This window comes from Ptychodera flava, chromosome 22, assembly GCF_041260155.1.
Source record: "Ptychodera flava strain L36383 chromosome 22, AS_Pfla_20210202, whole genome shotgun sequence".
NCBI lineage: Eukaryota > Metazoa > Hemichordata > Enteropneusta > Ptychoderidae > Ptychodera > Ptychodera flava.
In genome coordinates, this window is record NC_091949.1 from 4,292,760 (window position 1) to 4,312,815 (window position 20,056).

General features: G+C 37.4%; 1 protein-coding gene across 1 annotated transcript in view; it reads right to left on the minus strand.

Annotated features, from left to right (window-relative positions):
• The window catches only part of LOC139122494 (steroid 17-alpha-hydroxylase/17,20 lyase-like), a 31,741-nt gene extending 12,286 nt beyond the window's left edge, over positions 1 to 19,455 (minus strand). Inside the window, exons 1-7 of the mRNA XM_070687895.1 lie at positions 19,327 to 19,455; positions 12,895 to 13,081; positions 11,650 to 11,823; positions 6,843 to 6,936; positions 5,599 to 5,760; positions 3,073 to 3,281; positions 1,322 to 1,447 (exon numbers count right to left, since the gene is read on the minus strand). Coding sequence (XP_070543996.1) covers positions 1,322 to 1,447; positions 3,073 to 3,281; positions 5,599 to 5,760; positions 6,843 to 6,936; positions 11,650 to 11,823; positions 12,895 to 13,060 — 931 coding nt within the window. The 5' untranslated portion in view covers positions 13,061 to 13,081; positions 19,327 to 19,455. The remainder of the gene's footprint in view (positions 1 to 1,321; positions 1,448 to 3,072; positions 3,282 to 5,598; positions 5,761 to 6,842; positions 6,937 to 11,649; positions 11,824 to 12,894; positions 13,082 to 19,326) is intronic.
• Positions 19,456 to 20,056: the final 601 nt, after the last annotated feature.

Below are 20,056 nucleotides of genomic sequence, written 5' to 3' on the forward strand. Positions count from 1 at the left end.
CCGACATGGATATAATAAATATATGCTTCATGAGTCATAGAAACCCAATGCTATCCCGCACCCATGGCCATTCGGGCTCAAATCCATATGACAATACTGTTTACGAAATATGATGGTGGAACATTCAGTGTTTTTCTTTTTAATTTATGGTACGTACGTACACCACCGTACATCAAGCTCAGTAGATTCTGCAATGGCTATTTTCAAGGAAAGGTGGTGTTATCTTTGTTGACTTTGAGGATATAGCTTGCGTCTGTGAAATGTGACCTTATCGCCCTAAAGGAAGAAATTGCGAGACTGAAGACTGACAAGAAAGTGACGCTTTCTCGCAATTGGCGAGAATCTCTTGTCATTCTCACTGCTTTCAGTGAGAATTTTTGAATTCTCACTTGGTGAGTAGTGGGGAATGCACTCCTTGGTGAGATAACAGATGTGTGAGAATGGTAATTTTCATGGTGAGAATGTATTTTACTCGTCATTTACTGGTGATAATCAACCAAACTCGTTCTTTGATGAGAATTAACCAGACTGATTCACATCAGTGAACAACAAGTCCGACTGATTCTCACCAATGAATGGTGAGTCCGGTTGATTCTCAACAGCGTATAATGAGTTTGATACATTCTAACCGTGAAAACTACCATTCTCACTGTACTGGGAGAGAATTTCAATTCTAACCGGTGATAGTCTGTTTTCTCACAAGGAGTGCATTTCTCACTGCTCACTTTTGAAAATTGTTTAATTCTCACCTGTGAGAGGTGAGAATAACAAGAGATTCTCACCAATTGCCTTTCTCGCTCCAGTCTCGCAAATTTTTGCCAAAGTGTCGGTTGAAAAAGGAATATTAGTGACGAAGTAAAAAGCGCATCAGAGCTCACATATATGTATGTATGTATGTATGTATGTATGTATGTATGTATGTATGTAGTATGTATGTATGTGTGTGTGTGTGTGTGGATGTATGTATGTATGTATGAAATAAGTTATATCCAGTGAAGTGCCTATTGATTTAACTCCAGGACTGTCATGTCATCAATCGAAAAATGCATTAAAATATATCTGCATGTGGCTGCACTTTACAGCTGTTTTCTTGATAAATCAAGAAGTACCAGAAACATGACAATAAATCGTCATTTGTGGTATCTTTGACCGGCAGAAAAAATGGAGATTAAAGTCTGGAAGCGAAGACTTTTCGTACAAAATGTAATTGTTAATACTGAGGTTTCGAGAAGAAAAAAACGCATGCAGAATGTTTTTATTTTCCGAAAATCGGAAGATGAAAAACTTTGTTTGCCCGGTATTAATGGTAAAAGAAAATTACCTCCAAATATATCTGCAACTACTTGTCGCACATTAACATCAGTCAACAAGTCAGCTTGGTCTTCACCTGCAGCCTTAGCTTCAGCTTGGATCTTCAGAACGTCATCGACAAGGTCAGAGACATTTCCTGAAAAGAAAACATTGAAAGTGACCCTCAAACATTGATGATAAAAGCAGCAATAAACAAGGTTTACCAGGTACTTGACCTAACAGAATAATGATGGTCATGCGTAACCTTTAAAATCTAATAATCTCCATAAATGTAATACAAGGCGCATTATTGTATTAAAATGCATCCACAAAAGTACTATCATCCATAAATATGAAGAAATCAACCATGCTGCATATAAAAACATCAACCATAATTGTTGAAAATAATAAATATTAATGTAGTAATAAGAAAGAATAACAACAATAAATATTATACTGATAAACTACAATTTCAATATAGGTATAACGATATGCCATTGATGATTTGCCACCAATAATGTATTTAAAAGTATAATTGTGTTGGTAGTTTCTGTTTTTGTCAGTTGATCAGTATTACACCAACATTATATGCATAACTGTACCAATGTAAAGCTTGTCAGTTCCTTATGACATCGATTAGCAAAATACGTACGTTTGCACCAGAGATATACATTTCTCACCCGCATAGCTTCCTTCCATTTTTCAATACAGAAAAGTTTTGGCCATTGAAAGCTGTTTTAGTGAACAGCATGAGGAAAATAAGATTAGTTTTGTTCCTATTATGTATCTATAAAAAAATGAAGGCAGATTGACGGATAGGTCTATTTTGTTCATATTTCGGTATAACGGATCCCATAGCAGGCCACATAGCGATACGCACATTATGTATTTTCCTTGGCATATGACTATAGTCACTTGTAATTTTGAGGGGATTCGCTTCTACGTGCTTTCAAGACCCTAGGGTAAACTTTTCATTAACCACTCGATCTGTCTTGTGTGCCGTGTTTCATATTTTCGGTTTTTTGTTTGCCATTGCCCATCTTTTACAAAATCTCTTGCTCTTTGATTTTTTCAAACTAACATTACATTATGCAAGTGTTAACTAGCAAAACTGTCACAGGCTAAAACAAACCCTTTTATTAAATAATGAAAGAAAACGACGCAGAGGATAAATATACATCTCCTATGACATATGTTTGTCAATCAAGGTCTCAAAGAATTGGAAAGCTTTATATTATCGAAGTATAGGCAGTGGGTTCCTCTGTGTATGGTTGAAGTAATGCAAAGCGTTAAATTTGTGTACAACAAATCAACTGGCGAAAACAGAAACTATTTACATTATTATAGATTTAATAGACTTTAAATGCCAATTTTTCATTAGCGTTAATGATATAGATTCATTGCAATTATTGTTGCTCATTATTACACATATGGTTGTTATTATTTTATGGGTGATATGTTATTACATTAAAGTTTGGTGTTTTTATCGAATTTACGGTTATGGACGATTTTACTTTTATATGGATGCATCTTACACATGGTTGTTAAATTTATGAATATTATTACGTTTACGGAGGTTTCAGTGGTGGTGACGGTGCTGGTTGGATGATGATGATGGTAATGATGATGATTATGATGTGTAAAAATCTCGGTGATCTACCCTTCTTGTAATACATGTCAGAGATGGAATAAGTGTTAATCAAACTGCCGTTTTATGAAAAAACTTTGAACACAATACATTTTACAAACGTCAGACAGTTATAGAGAGTCATAACCGCATACCTTCTTGCGTTTTTATCTTATGGCCATCAATTTTGGACTGGATAAGAGAAAACCACTTATTTAAGTTTTTCTTGAATGCACGAAGACCATTGGTTGGTATGTACTTGAATATTGGCACAACGTCAGCCAGTAAACCGTTTCCAAAGCTTTCGTTGAAATTTTGGATGAACTTCAAGATATCCTTGAACTCCGTGTCATCAAGTTCATAGCTGAAAGACAAGTTTTTCCTTACGATTTTACCGAGAAGACGATATGATGCTTGGCGTACAACTATTTCAAAACTGTCAAACGATTTCAAGAATTTCAAGAGTGTGGTCGTATTTCCCTCAAATGAAGCGGCCACGTCACTAGAGTACCCTGTAGACATGATATAACAATGTCAGAGGATGTCATAATACTGTTACCATTTGGATGATATATAGCTTTAAAATAAAAGTAATACGATATCCCAATTTGCCAGTGTGATTATAATTTCATATTAAGAGGACAGGTCTTTAGAGGTAAGAAAAACGGAGGACAAAAAGTACTAGCAGTTTGTTTCTTTTTACGATGTTTGGCTAGAATTTCTTTCACAATATCTTACAATGTTACTCTGTGATGTTGTCCATTTCGAACGACTAACTTTGGTCATCTTTGTGACGTAGTATTCATTCGTCCCCATGCACACTTCATGCATCATAGGTGCGCATATTTGCTTAACTGTTATCTATTGAACTTCATCATTTAGCTAAATCTAAGCAGGAAAGTGAAAAACACTATGTAGAAATCGAAGGCCTATTTGCAACTGTCACTGGAGTTACAATGTGTTGTCACTTATATAAGGAGAAGAATGCTCGTGGCAGTTAATATGTGATTACAATAGAGGCATTTCCGTGAACGTAAAATGAAGTGGAATGCAATAGTATCTCAAACAGCGTTTTTTAATTTGGGTGAGACTATATTATTTTAGTTTCATGAGCGAAATGTTCTGCCATAGCCAGCAGTACAATATAGGCTGCGCAGCTGGCTGAACGCATCGCAGGTGCCTTTTAGCTCACATTTTCACACAAGTGGGCTAATGTCGCAGCGATGTCTGTGTTGTGTGTGTGTCTGTCTTTCTGCCTGTCTGTTGGCTCGATATCTCACAAAAACGGCTCATCTGATCAGAATCAAATGTATTACATAGATTCAGTTTACAAGTGGCAAGAACTTAATAGTTGTTGGTGGGTGTGGCTTGCTTACTTTTTGCTCATTTCCGTAATTAATAATTTTAGAACAAACGAATATAGATTGAGAACCACTGCACACAATGTGATAAAATTTGCTACAAATGTTGATCACACCACGATATATCAGCCGTGAAAGGTATTAAGGGGTGAGATGAAAGATAACAGCTAATTTAAACGTTGATCATACAACACTATTGAACGTCATTAAGCATTTTTACTTCAGCCAATGCCTAAATTCCATATTAAATGAATATTTCTTACACGGGATCCATACCAGTATTAACTTGATCAAGAACATATTTAGATATATTTTAGACATATTTTAGATATATTTTTTTAGAAAGCATATTTTAGAAATATGCTTTGTTAATTGAAAATACAAGGTTAAAATGATATTGAAGGTCATTTAGCAGTTTACTTCAGCTGATCACAAATTTGCATATTGTATGAACTTTCCTAATTAGGGTTATATATCTTGATTGACTTGACCAAAGTTGACGAAACTTGCTATGTACACGGGGACTACTAAGATACAGCATTCTTGAAAGTTATTAAGCATTTGTACTTGAGCCAATTCAAAATTTGCATATTTTAATGAACTTTTCTTATTAGGGATATACACCTGGATTAACTTGATCAAAATTGGAGAAACATTCTATGTACATTGATGATACTAGCTTAAAACAATATCGAAAGTCATTTAGCATTTTCCTCCAACTGATCACTAATTTGTATATTGAACGAACTTTTTTATAAGGAATGTATATTTGATATACACTGATATAAGGATCATGAAAGTTGTTTTTAAATTAGCAGGTTTAGATTAACTTGTTACTAATTTGCCTATTTATGAACTTCCTTACAAGGGATAAATCTGGAATGACATAACCTAAGTTGACAAAACTTGCAATTGCAAGTTTGCATATGTAGCTTACTTTTCCAATTAGAGATATAAGACTAAAAGGACTGAAAAGTTAATGAAACTTGCCATGTATATTGATGAGACAATTATGTTGTATAAGTGAAAGATGTTTTGTATTTTCGTGTCATTTAATTCATAATTTATATATCTAGTGACCATTCACAGTTTGGCATATAAAGCTTAAGGAACTTGACCAAAGGCAATTACACTTGCATAAAAAGTGGCAATACAATGACAGCAGTCAAAGAAATTTAGCATTTTTATTTCGGCTAATTACACATTTGATATTTGGTTATTATAAGTTTCAAAAGGCAACAATATAACGTTTTGAACTACTGGTAACTTATAAATTTCATAAAGCCCTAACAGATATTGAAAAACATTCAGAGTACTCACTTTTGACCGAAACACATAGTCGCCATCACATTGCAGACCAACAACATCAGTAAGGGTTGTGGATCAAAAGGCTCTCCATTTTTATCATTGATAACTTTCTTAACACGCGGAAATGCATCTTTCGTCACTAGATTTTCCAATTTGTGTCCACTGGCATAATTCCTACAAGACAGGAAAAACTTTTGTAAACTGAAACTGCCACCGTTTCAACACTACTGTATTGTTTGAACTTTTTACTCCTAAAGATGGACGAATAACCTTAAGTTTATGAAGATCAAACTGTGTGTCATAGTATGATAGTAGTTATGCTTCTTCCTTATAAAGTGATACACGTAAATAAAGGTTTAGTACAACCTCATCTATGATAGGGGCGCCATCTGATTATATGCAAATGATATGGTTAAGAACTTTAACCCAACCTGCCGTCTTGTGTGTTGTAGGTGAGTGGTTTCTGCCTTTTGAAATCTACAGTACAAGTTATTAATGATGTGAACTAAGCATATTACTTTCTGTAAAAGTTCATTTTGGAGGATGATGACCAGTGAGTGAATGTATTTTAATACACTTGAGAATGTTGCTCTTGCCAATTTAGTCATGCATGTTAGCTCTCTAGACTATGAATTAAAGTATGACGCCAAACGTTTGTTCATTTCATTACTCAGCCCACCATATTGTGTTTTGTAGGATTACTATCCAGTTTAACGATGTGATTGAAGTACCAAAGCTGACATTTCCACAATTTTTGGACTTTGGTGTGTTCGTTGTACGCATGCATGGCACCTACCCACACACACTTCGTCAATAATCACCAAACCTTCCTAAATCATATACTATTTGCCAATCAGCTTGTTGAGACTAAGATGAGAATTTGCGCGTCTATTACAGCTGATGTTAACCAGGTAGACTCCTGCTATTTGAAAAAGTCAATATTAAAACACTTTGTTAATGTCAAATTTAATACCACCGAGTCGTCGCAACATACCCGTCATTGACTTTGTCAATCGCCAACAACGCTGGGATAATGCAAAGAACACAAACTGTAGCAGAAGCATTGGTCTACGTAGAGACCGTATCTCTGTAGCTTTATGTATATATATATATATATATATATATATATATATATATATATATAATATGTATCTGCGTGTATGTTTGGTGTTTGTGTGTGTGTGTGTGAGGAGAGAGAGAGAGAGAGAGAGAGAGAGAGAGAGAGAGAGAGAGAGAGAAATACCTTTTTCCATTACCTAATCGCTTGATGAGCAATTTTACGCAAAGTCTTCCATTTCTGAGTGAAGTTACCGGCGGCAATATCTTCTCCTCCCTCACTAAACAAGTCAACTGAAAAAGGTAAAATCATGCAAACTTGGGAAAATTACGTAACAATTTGATAATCACTAATTAATGTTATCGGGTGATCTGAGACATTTCATAGTTGCATATATTGTGCCCGCTCAATGACTGTAGTTGCAACATCGACAGACAGATATGCGCAACGTTGATGCGCTTAGAGTATGAAGGCTACTACGTTTCTGCAGGTCCACTTGAACGTCCTTTACATCTTACAATCCACGATCTAATGTGGGCCGATTACGCGAAGCAGAAACATCAAGTAGGCACATTGCGATGCTGACACACATCAGCATGACTTTCGCAAATGCAATGCTCCGATGAATTTGATGTATGCGCTCGACCAATTACGGAATTGTGTATCATTAGATCAGAAAATACCGTAAGGTTGCACCCACAAACACCTCTGGAGGGGGTAAGAATTGTCTGGGGACTTTAAAAAAATCAAGGGCATGTTGGGGGACCTGAAAGGATTTCAGGACTTAAAGGGGGACTTGAAACAAAACTCTCTCTGATTAATATGAAATATGTGTTTGGATTCCAATTTAGTCTTTAACGTTTCAAAATTGGCTAATTTTAGGTGGTTTTGTTTTGTGCATCGACTGCAGTTTCTTGTTCTACTCCCTGAAGCATGATGAAAATTCCAGCAAAGCCAACAAATTCTTGAAAACAACCCTAGGCATAAACTCAGTATTTGGCACGGTTTACTGGTGCGCCCAACTGTGGCAATGTGAATTTGTTCAAATGAACATGTTAACATCAACAATATACAAATCAAGTAAAAAGACCTGACATATATTTGAATTTTAACCATAACCAGGACATGAGGGAAAATGCCAAGAGGGTTTGACCGGTTAAGAAGGGCTTGACTACGCAGTTTCTGCGTAGTGAAGCGTCATTCGTATTCATGGTGACCCCTGGCCAGCTGTCAATATCTTTGGGGGCTTTTGTCTTTTGGCCTGCTTTGCATATGCGTCGTTAGACACGACCTGCCAATCACCCAGGTAGTCAATTAAACTATTAATTGACTGTTTACCGACCCAATTAACACTATCCAGCATTATCAGTGATATTTTAATCGCGTGGCCCCCGGGTGGGCACAACGTAGGAACGCGTGTATTTCTATGTGTACGTTTCACTTGTGGTGTTGTTTGTACCATCGTGCGTTTGAAGTCCTTGTTTCACCTACAGTATTACCTTCAAGGCTTACTATTAATGTTCAGTATCATTGCACCGAGTTCTGCCCACGGTGAAAACCACCTGTTTTGCCTACTAATTACTGCCCGTCCTGAATGTAGCCTATCATAGCTACAGTAATCAGTCAATATATAATACCCCGCGCCTTATACTTTTTATTGAAACTTGTAAAATCATAGTCCGAGCCGAAAATTTTGTGAACCCATGTGAAAACATAAATCATTTATCAGTTTTGAAATATACTCTTAAATTGTAAGTTTGATTGTAAAATCGAGACCACATTCAAGGGCTATGCAGACCGTCCATGTACGCACACACAGTGACAAGAAGGCGGCAAACACCTACTCACCAAGCACATCGAATAGGCGAAAAGAAGCATAAAAAAGCTAGGCTTATCGCCAAAACAAACGCGCCAAGCGCTAACAAAAACCCATACCAAGCGGCCCTTTTCAGGGCCACCAAATACTCCAAAAAGAGAACTACCAAAAAAACCCATAAAATTACATAGAACACACAAACAAAAATCGTACACATAACAAACAACTGTAACACAACATTAAATACAAAATAAACAATCACCGTAACGTAACAGTAAAAAATGGCAGTGGAAATAAATCAGCTATTTCCAAAGAAAAGCCGACAGCAACATGAAATTCAACAACAACCTATCATCGCTCAAACTATGAAACTCCGTAAAATAGTACTAGGCAAAAGCCTTAAAATTAATTCGGACACCAACAAACCCAAACAGAATAAAACCACCTCAGGATTTCAACAAATAAAGTCGTAAAATATGACTACGCTACGTCGTGAGACACAAACAATCGCAACAACACCAAAAGTCAAATTGGGCTCCACGAACAACAAATTACAAAACCTTGAAAGCTATCTGAAGCTGCTAAACTCGCACTTCTAGAGATACCCTTTCAAACAAGGAAACAAAACATGTCGCGCGCTAAAAGAATCGCGATAAACCAGCTTGCAAACAATAGACAAATTTCGGAAAAAAACCCTTCGACAAGAGTCGGGTTTTCGTCATTGTCAACACAAACGATTACGTACTCGAATGCGAAAGGCAATTACGCAACACTCAGTATTATACACAACAAGCCAGAACAAACAGTAAACAAAGTAAACGAACTATTAATCAAAATGTACGAGAACAAGCACATCAACCAGGATACTTGTAAATATCTTGATCCAATAAACATAAAATCCGTACCCCGCAGTGGTACTTATTGCCTAAAAATTCACAAACCTCCGCAAAAATCTAAAAGACACACCAGTCAAAACAAAATTTACCGAAGTAAAGAAACATAGAACAAACAAACCGAACCACCAAACGGACTCACAACGTGACCAAAAATTAATATACTTGCCTCGCTTATCGAAAACCAAGACCACTAAAATGCATTAAAATAAATTTTCACATACACAAACTAAGGAATGAATCAACACTGCGACTGATGAGAAACCACACTCGGGTTTCGAAACGCGAGCGTCAAAGGGCGACTTTATCAACTTTTGTAACAACATAGGTCCGGCTGCGTCTCGCCATAAGCCTTCCCCTCGCAAACAAAACATTACCGTACACACTAATCCAAACTTCTCTACAAATATCCAAAGCGAAACAAACATTTTTATTAACACACACAATCGGATAAGAATGTAGGAAGACATTTTCGAAACGAATCAAACACAAACTCGACACAAAAACATTTAGGATAGTTACGTGGAGAGCCTCTTTCACATTTTTTACATCTCGCTATATTGTCTATGATTCTAAAAATAAAGTCATCTGCCACTTTTTCTGTATACGCGGTTTGGCAAAACTCATCTCTTCGATCGAAAGTTGGGTGATTCCATGGTTCTTTGGGCACTTAAGTGTACGTCAAACTTAGGGAATGTGGTTACATTCGCGATGTTTTATTCGAAATTATTTATTTCTTCTATGGCAAATGCACGTAATTCATGCTGTTGGAAATACTGGCCGCTCATAAACAAGACAATAAACTCAATATCTGTGCATCTTTACTTTTATTGTCAAAGTACCACCGACACCCACAAAAAACCAAATGGTTCAGTCCAGGTATTTGCAACTCTGCCATCCTTCTTGTCAACAGGAAATCAACCATAGGTGTCTTTTGGCATGCGTATACGCCAGTCACCTAGGCGACGGTAATCTGCACCACTTATCACCATCGGGAAGGTACTCCTCCCCCTATACGACTGGCGATCCCACCCTCAAGGCACTGCGTCATTCGACCAAGCATTGTTATTGTAATTTCCTGCATAAAATTAACAGCGAGGTCAACCGGTCAAACTCTCTTGGGATTTCCTGGCATGGATGCTTTGGAATTTTGTATAACTGTGCAAATGGGAGACTTCAGTCAGGTTTCCTCAAATTTAGGTGAAATTTGTATGTTTGTATTTTCCAAGTTTTCGTCAGAAGATCTTATTCTCCGAAACCCCTCCTTTTTATGGGGAAATGTTAAAAGCTTGCTCAATAGACTCCCACGCATTATTACTTGATATATTTTGACGAAGCACTAAATCAGCCACGTTTGCCTTCCTTTGAGGGGGACTTCAAAAGTCATACCAGATTATAAGGGGGAGACTTGGATGAATTGTGAGTTTGTTAGGGACATTTGGAAAAATCTGAGAACTTTTTTTGAGTCCCCCATCTGAGGTGTTTGTGAATGCAGCCTAACTGTTTTATCACTTTCGCACGAGGTGGGTATAGTGAATTTCAAAATAGCTTGGAATTACAACGTGCGTGGGTGATAAGACAAACGTTTCTAGCGTTAGAAAATGACGCCACCAGCATTAATTGCAAACGTTCTCCTTCCGTCGATTTAAATTTTGCAACAATTTAACCCAATATGACGTTCACTGTGCCACAGTCAACACGGTCAGTGTTGTCGCGCTCCCGTTGAAAAACTAACCCGTTCACTGACTGATTTAACATTCTTATGTTGCCTTTATTACTTTTCTCGTCTATGAAACTGCACAAAAAATGCACACGATAGGGTTTTTCTCTGCACAGTTTGTACAGGTCGGTACAACGATTGGCATTTCCTACACTAAACGTGTTCTGTAAGTGAGAACAGTGGACGACGTATTGCGTTCAATTGTTAAAAAGTTTACCGAAGGAGAACGTTTCAAATGGATGCATTTGGCGTTATTTTCTATCGCAAGAACATTTGTCTAATCACAAAAGCACATTGTAATTCCAAGCTATTTTGAAATTCACTGTAATTGAAATTGTTTAGTATAACCATAGGTAATAACATGCCTGTCTTCGGTTGTATAAAATTGATTGAAAACTCTTTTTAAAGATAATACGAAGTATGTTATTGATCGAGTTAAGGTATTGAACAATATCTGTACCGTAGAAAATTCAAAGCGTATGATTGGTTGCGTGAAATTAATTTAGCAATATTTGTCGAGATAATACGAAGTACTTTTCTTGTATTTGAGAGCAGCTGTTTCTATTTTCTGACTTACGGCTATGAACCATGGGTCTTCCGGCAAATGCATTCTGTTTCTTTACCAATGCTTCTCTAACAAGCTCAATGTTGCTGAGTACAACAATTCTCTGCATTCCGAGTTTAAGGGAAAAGATATCGCCATATTTCTTGGCAAGGTCTGTTAAGGTATACATAGGATCCGTAGCGAAAGCTGAAACGAGATGGATGATTAAGCATTTCACTCGAAATTATTCTCGCTGACACAAGAGAATTCCAGTAACGGATGTGTCTATTACAGTGAAGCTGCTTCCAGCATCACGCTATTTCCACATTATCCTGAAAGTGAGATAAGTGAATTGGAACCATTCAGTATTCACTGGAAGCTTCAAAGACGATAAATTAGATTATGATTTCAAAATTTTTATTCAAAAAGAAGTGCATGTTTTATTTGTTCCCCGAAGTATGTTGAAACACCAACTGAAGCATTGAAAACAACATGCGTTGCGTACTTAATTGTTTAATATATGAGTTCGATCCGGACTAACATTCGCTTTTGAGACATCAGATTTGGCATCAGCCACATGCATACTGTATTGGTGCGTTGATAAGTATTCATTTTGATACGATTTCGGAGTAGAATAAGACATATGCATTTCACAAACAAACCTAATATTAATGGGAAATACTTCACGCATTTTGATAAACGGAATTTACACAAAGATGTTATCGGCACAGAGTAATGTCAGGCTCCTTTTTAATGGTAAGACTGATTAAAAGGTGACAGAACGATAGTTTTGTGTGTTATCTTTTACTTACACGTATTTCAAAATAGGCTTTTTTATCACCTCATGTAACATTAGTTGAAAAGAATACAGTCGAAAATTTTAGGAAGTTAGATAATTAGGAAATTTAGAATGCACGCATGAGAACACTTATGGTACAATACTGGTGAAATTTGTACAAAAGTACTGTTGAAACGAGTATCTATTTATCACACAATGATCATCAAAACCGTCTTTCTTTTTGTCATAAAAAGTGAACGACTTGTTTACCTTCCTAGGTGTAACAACCAAATCATTGACATCAATTGCGTTCTCCTTTTTAATTTGCTTTGGCATTAAGACGACTTCATAGTCAATGTGACAATTTATAAAATGTGACAATTATAAAATGTGACAATTATAAAATGTGACAATTTATAAAATGTGACAAGTTATAAAATGTGACAAGTTATAAAATGTGGTATGGTGACATCGGGCTTTAGAATTAACGACCAACTCACCTACTAAGCTTCCAATGAACGGTAACCCTCTCGGTCCTTGAGGAAAACCGGCAGGTATGTGCATGCTCCATAGTGCAGCTATAACTAACACCAGTAATAGCATCAACAACACATTGGTTGGACTGCTGAGGAAGCTGTGAACCACTCCAAATGTTAAAGAAACCATTCTAACAGATGACCCCCTTCTCTGTAAACAATAATGTGACAGCTGTATTACAAAGTATTAATTTAAAGGACAAGCCAGAGAAATTCACAGGGATGAGGTTATGTGCATTAGATGTGGTTCAGTCTATTTGATTGGGAAAATAGGAGTGCATTGTGTTGAAACGCTTATTTGCCTGGGTCAGCTGCGCTGGTTTTCACTTCAGCGGTCAATTCTATTTTTCATCACACAATGGTGAAGTCAGAGCGCAAGTCACGTTTAGATGATGCTTCCATTTACGAGAAAACAAATTTAATAAATAATTAATGATTAATAATTTAGCAACCGAGATGTTTATTGTTGATAATTTTGCAATTATGAACCACATCGAGGTTTTTGGTGTTTAACACTTTACCTGAAATTTGTTTGGTGAAGAGAACATGCTTATCCTTATCTCATACCCGACGACCTACATTCCCATTGATTGTGATATAAGCTCTATGGATATGGTGATTGGCACAAAAACATTCCAAATTCTCGGCACTTTAAATACGATTTTGCCACCTAGGTTAGTCATAGAAGTTTAAGGCTGTCAACCATGTTTCCGGTATGACGGATTTTTATTGGTAAAACATCTAAAACTACAGAAGCAAAAGTAAAAATTTAGGTTATACAGGAATTTCCTGCCAGAAATGCTTATAAACGTGAAGAGATGCGTAAGTTATAATGTTATCATATAGGGCTCAGTCCTTGGTGTCGCACCAGAGGTTACGACAAGAACTTTATTAACTTCCGTCTGAAGATACACAGTCGACGCTTACATCGTCAAGAATGGTATTTTCTCATGATAAGAAACAAGAAATGAAATAAAATTAATTGTTACTGGCTATATACTGAGACCCCTACGCATTGCGTAAACAATAAATTCGATCACCCTGTTCCCCCAATGAAAACAGTTCACATACGCTTTGTTAGACCCGAGCATGCATCGATTTTGATTAATCAGTAAAAAAGTTGGCGAAGAGTGCGGATTCTCACCGATAATAGAGGAATTTATCATGATCCGCCAGTGAATTTCGTGATTCTCACCGCTCATCCAGAGACTTTAGATTCTTACCACTCCATGGCTTGACTCTTTAAAACCTCATCAGTCCTCGTTGAGACTGCAAATTCGTATTATCCACTCAGAAGAAACGAAATTCTACCAGCCGTATGGTCAGACTATAGTAGAAACCCGACACTTTAAAACCACATTGACTCACCATAGCTGGACTACTAGCCTATGATGCTACTCCAAAATCAAACAAACTATATTAGGGACTGGTCAATTCCCACGGCCCGGGGGGACTAGTGGATTCATCGAGGGCCACCCTGCTTTTGACTTTGATGATTGGGGGGGGGGGTAGTATGTTTTTGAAATACTCAATGGGGGTGTCAGTGTAATTTTGAATGTCAATATGGGCTCATACGCGCCTAAAATACATCATACCAGCCACGAATTTCATCATTTCACAAATTTCAAACTCGTAGGTATATAATGATTCCATTCCATTCCAAATGCATGTACATATGCTTGCTTTGTGATTTTGAATTACAAGACGGGCTAATACGTGCCTAAAATACATCATACCAACCAAGAATTTCATCATTCAGTTGGCGCGTAACTTGATACTAGTGGTTGCATAGGCGACTGACTTAAGAGCGAGAAACGGTTAGGTACGAAGTACGGTATGGTTCATTCATTATAGTAACATTTGCACTTACAGAGATAGAAAGCAAAGATTGACCTTCTGTGCATGACACCAAAAGAACTGTCGTGCAACCAGCCCTCTTGGCTTACAATCTCACATTAAACTGGTCCAATAATCATTTTCATTCAATGTAATACATTACCAGGTCAACGGGACGTTTGTAATTTATAAAGTGAAGAAGAACCATCCTGAACGACTAATAGTAAGTGGTGGTACCAAGTCACTTTAAAAGTCAATGCACAGAATGAATTAACATTGGTGATAAGAAATGGGTGTCGGTACATCTTTAGCCGTTTCAATAAAACGAGCTAATTGTCTGCAGCAGTTTTAAAATAAGAATGTCAGTTTTTCTGATTCTGTCAAACTACCAAATACTACCAATTTCTCGGTAGCTCCATCAAATTGCCTAGGTTCCTTTGGTGAACATAAGCTCTACAAGAGAACATAAAGTGGGTTTCAGTTTCTGGTAAACACCAATCACATAATTCACAAATTCGGTCTTCAATGTCAAGTCCTTGGAAACGGCCTGTTTCAATACGACGCGAGAGTGTCTGACCTGACTTGAGCAAGAACAGATATAGCTGAACTTTCAAATACTGTTCAGGGCCCATAACTCAGCTTGAATGTGCAAGTAAAATCTGTTTTCATGTCGGCACTTTGAGACCAACTCGGACTGCTTGTTTAAGATGTTGGACTTATCTGCAATGATTATGAATAGCTTCTCTGTAAGACAAATGTTGCATTTCTTTCACTTGACAATTTGAGTAACTACTTGCTTTCGATAGTATTGACCATGATATGTTAAATGGTTTGTCCTTAGATTTCAAGTGACAGACATACTTTGATAATTCTGTGCTCTTGGCGTATGCCTTGCTTCGGAAAGATTGGACATGTTTTGTATAGCGTGTCAGAAGACCTTGTTTTTTTCTGTTTCGAAGAATAGATAATAATGTGAATATATGGTCTTGAAAACTTCTACTTTTCCGGAAGCCTTTTGTTACAATTTATTATCATGTTACAATTTATTATCATGATCTAAATATTTCATAACCCTATTGTTCAAAACACCACTATATTACTTGTAAACCGTCTAAACTAAGCTTTTTCCTAAGTAATTCAGTGAAACTCTAAGATTGTTGAGGAAATTGTTACGGAATAGGTAATATAATAGCCTTACATCTGATAAATGGCATGAACCCACTATCAAAACAGAGCTGAAATGATGTACGAAAAAATATAAAACTGACACGATTCTTAAGAGCATTGTATGGAATTCTGTCAGTTTAGATTGGTTTCAAATTGCCAACTTGTAAACTGGATTTGACAATTTCAACCTTCTCTAATGTGATTTTATTATTTAGATTATTACTTCCATCTCACTAAATATTATGAACATTCGTATCTGCATCAAAGCCCTATACAGTCTCTTAAATCATCTTTCCACTATTCAAGACCCCGTGATCTCCTCAGAAATAACATCGCCGTTGTTGCTAATAATCTCAATGGTAATTACTTTACGATAACGGGGGCCCAAATTTATTTAACTAACTTCAGAAACTATTGGTCATTCGAAATATTAGCCTCCAACTGATTTTGCAACTGTTTCTCGTGTGCACACTTAGTTGACGTTCTTAGAGTTTTGTCAAACAGATGCCTGGCATTAAGAAAATCTGTTCTGAGACGCTTCTTACTTGACCTATTCCCTGTAGTTTTAAGATACATTTTTACTTCTTCCCTCATCCGTCTCCGCAATCTTTCTAATTCAATATTCCAAAATTTAGCCCTGTTTCCTATAACACAAGTTGTTTTGACAGCAGAGTTATATAACTAATTTTGTCATCCATCTCTGTAAATAGAGTTTGACAAAACTTATCATAAATGTGACCTATAATCTATTGTGACTGGTGTCGTTGTTGTATAACGTCAAAGTAATATTATAAGTATAAATTACGAACTAATACTATCAGCCTTCACAGCCGGTGATTCAGTGTTATGTTACTACTCCAGCCCCTCGACCACTGTTGATTTGCACACGATGAAAACTTCTGTTGATTTAGTCATATACCCTAGATTAGAAAAGAGGGACTGGCAACTGCAATCATCTTTTCATATCAAGGGGGTTGTGTGCATCCGAAAAAGGAATAATACCTTGGTCAGTTTGGACGGGACGGCCGTGTTGCATTCTGCGCATGCGTGTGGCAGACAAGGACTACGAATCAATATGCACGCTCAAATCCCGTGAAGTTTTCTCCAATTTCGAAGATAATTCTGAGGATGATTGGACCGATCCGAAAATTTTCAGCAAGTATAAGAAATTGATGTCGGACTGAGCCAGATCTGTAAGATGGTGAAATCTCCGACAAGTGTGGTAACGTCTAGTATCAATATTAGGGTCTGATATTAGGGTCTGATTAGATTCTGCGATTTCACAGACCCGGCACGCCTAGGTACAAGATACATAATTGTCGTAAATTTCTCGTATCGATATTAGAGTCTCTCAATCGCCGGTATTTATCAGGTAAATATCGGCGATTTTTCAGACCGGACGTGTTAAGATAGAAGGCAAGCCATTTCTGTACTCTATAATATGCATGGCAGAGATATGCCGGACGTCAAACTTCGATACTTGACAGTAAATATCCGATGTTTAAAAACTGTGCAAAGCTTCATTGTGTGACCGTGAACGTATTGCAAAAAACTTGTTTGGTTTTCATTAAAGTTATCACTATCTCATAAATATAACGAGTGCCCATACGTCCCAAGGCCAGTGACGAAATGCGCAGCGTGTTAGACTCTATAAAGGCTCAAGTTCGCTACTCATTGGCCCGCAGGGCAGCTTCGTCTTATTATTATTATTATTATTAGACTTTATTTAAACTCGATAAACTGTTGAGCCTGAGGCTCTTCTCACACAGAGTCGAGTAAAACAACATTAACAATATTTACATCTTCTTCGGTTAGCCTAAAATGCTCGCCTTCAAGACCTGTTTTTTCTCATTCTCTATTAGAATCCAAACAGCTTTCTACAGAGTAGTGCAGTGGCTGTTTTTCATGCAGCCACAAAAATGATCTCTGAACATCCAATAAAAACAAACTGATATAAAAATACTCGAGAGTCGAAGTTGAAAAAAAGACGAACAAAACAAGGTTGTGCAAAAACTCATGGCGCACCGTCGCATGATTGAGTTTTGAAAGCTATTTTGATTGCTTTGTGATAATTATCCTTGGTGTGATCGATGAACATTGAGAATATACAGTCTCGCCGCGCCATGATGAGCATTTTTAGTCTAACATGTACCTGATAAGAATGACAGCTGGGTAGTATTTTCAAGAGTTTCGCCACGGAGTGGAGAGACCCTTGAAACTTTAGAGACTATCAGGTGAGAAATAATAGTACTCACTTACATATGATGAGAACTGTATGTTCTCGCTGGTAAACAAGGTCTTTCGGTAAGAGGTAATGAAATTCACAAATTTCGCCAGTGGACGATGGGATTTCCAGCTATCATTGGTGAGAATCCGGCTGCCACACAATTCTCAGCATTTATTGGTGAGTACTAGTGTTTCTCACCTGGTAGCGGTGGGAATAACAGGAGTCTCGCCATAAGTGACAAAGTGGCACTTTCTGATCTCAGTCACACATTTTTAGATCTGTTCAATAGGAATTATCGACAGCGAAATTACTCCGTCGTGACGATGCGGTATGAAACATGGCGGCCGAGGATGAAAAGACAATTTTAACAAACAGTGCCCCGTATAAATTCTCATGTACAGGCAATATGCGCACCGTAACTTTGACAAAGTTCAGGGGTTTGTCTCTCTACCTCTTGAACCTGTGTCGTGCCAGGGAGTGACTCTATTAAAACATGGAGGTAGTAGCATGATTCAAAGAAGTAGTAGCGAAAGGGCTAAAATTTACAGTATTACAAACATCAAAGTGATGGTGAGGGTATTGTTGCCGGGTTTGCCGTACAACACACCCACCCACCTGGCCTGGCGTCTGATGAAGGACACGCTGAACACAGCGTTAGCATACTTTGTACAATAACCTAGATAATGACGTAAAACGTGTTTAAAAAGTAGGCCGCCGTCTGCAATTGTGCATTGACGTCACCTCCGTACTTTATGTAGTGCAAGGGACACGCATGGCTGTGAGAAAAGAGAAATGTACCGTGACGCTGCCATGTCTATTTTAAGACTTTCCTTCTACGCAAGGGCTCCCGCGACAGACAATGAAGCGTAACATCGGTAAGATTATGATCTGTAAAGATTTAAGTATAAGCTAATTTGACAGTGGTGGGTGTATTGCACCGCTTGTGAAGTGACCGTGGTAGAGCCAATGACCTCGGTTAAATGTGCATATCCTATTTACATATTAAATGCTGATGGACTGTTCACAGCGTAGACGTAGGAGGTGAAATATTCACAATAACTACACTCGCTTTTTTCACATTTCACGACAGAAATGCCCGACATTAGTCGGACGACAACATTAACGAGATGTAGCGAACAATCCAACTGTCAAAAATGCATACTTACGTTCTACTTGCCGCCTTCTCTCCTTGTAGGGATTTCAACTTTGTGCGATGTCGAAATAAACTAGATCAGACTGACCTTTGGCACGTAGATCGATGGCCGTTTGTTAGGGTCGTGTTCAGAATGCTGGTACTGCTGATCACATGTCAGGTGAATGTAAACAGCGACATGTTTATCCGCATATATTACTTGCTCGGTCCATAAATGACAGGGCCGTGACGTAGCAGTAGACCAGGAAGGGGTAAGCCATCGTTGACGAATGCTGAATAGTAAAGCTAGAGAATAATAATGTTTCGTCCCTTCATTGGAAAAGAGATTTCTTTAACCCGTTATTGTATCGTGTAGAACTACCTTAAATAAAACAACTACAGCATACAATGTGATCAGAACTGATTTTTATCCAAATAATTTTGGCGAATTTCTTTATGAAAACTGTTTTGCAGTAACAGATAACACATATCATGGTCATGGAACTTCAAACTGAATGTTTTGATCGTTTTACAGAAAACCAAAACAATTGGTAGATTAATTCAAAAGTGTCGCCTGCCGTCGAAGAAGTGGGCTGAGGAGTGTTTCCCGTAGTGTATCCATCGGAAACTTACACAAAGTCGGCCATTTTTCATGAATTTGTTTGATACGAGGTACTACTTATATTGTTTGACATGCTTAAAGATACTGAATGAATGGTTGACCAGGCATATATTCGACCATTAATTCATTTTCGCGATGGTTT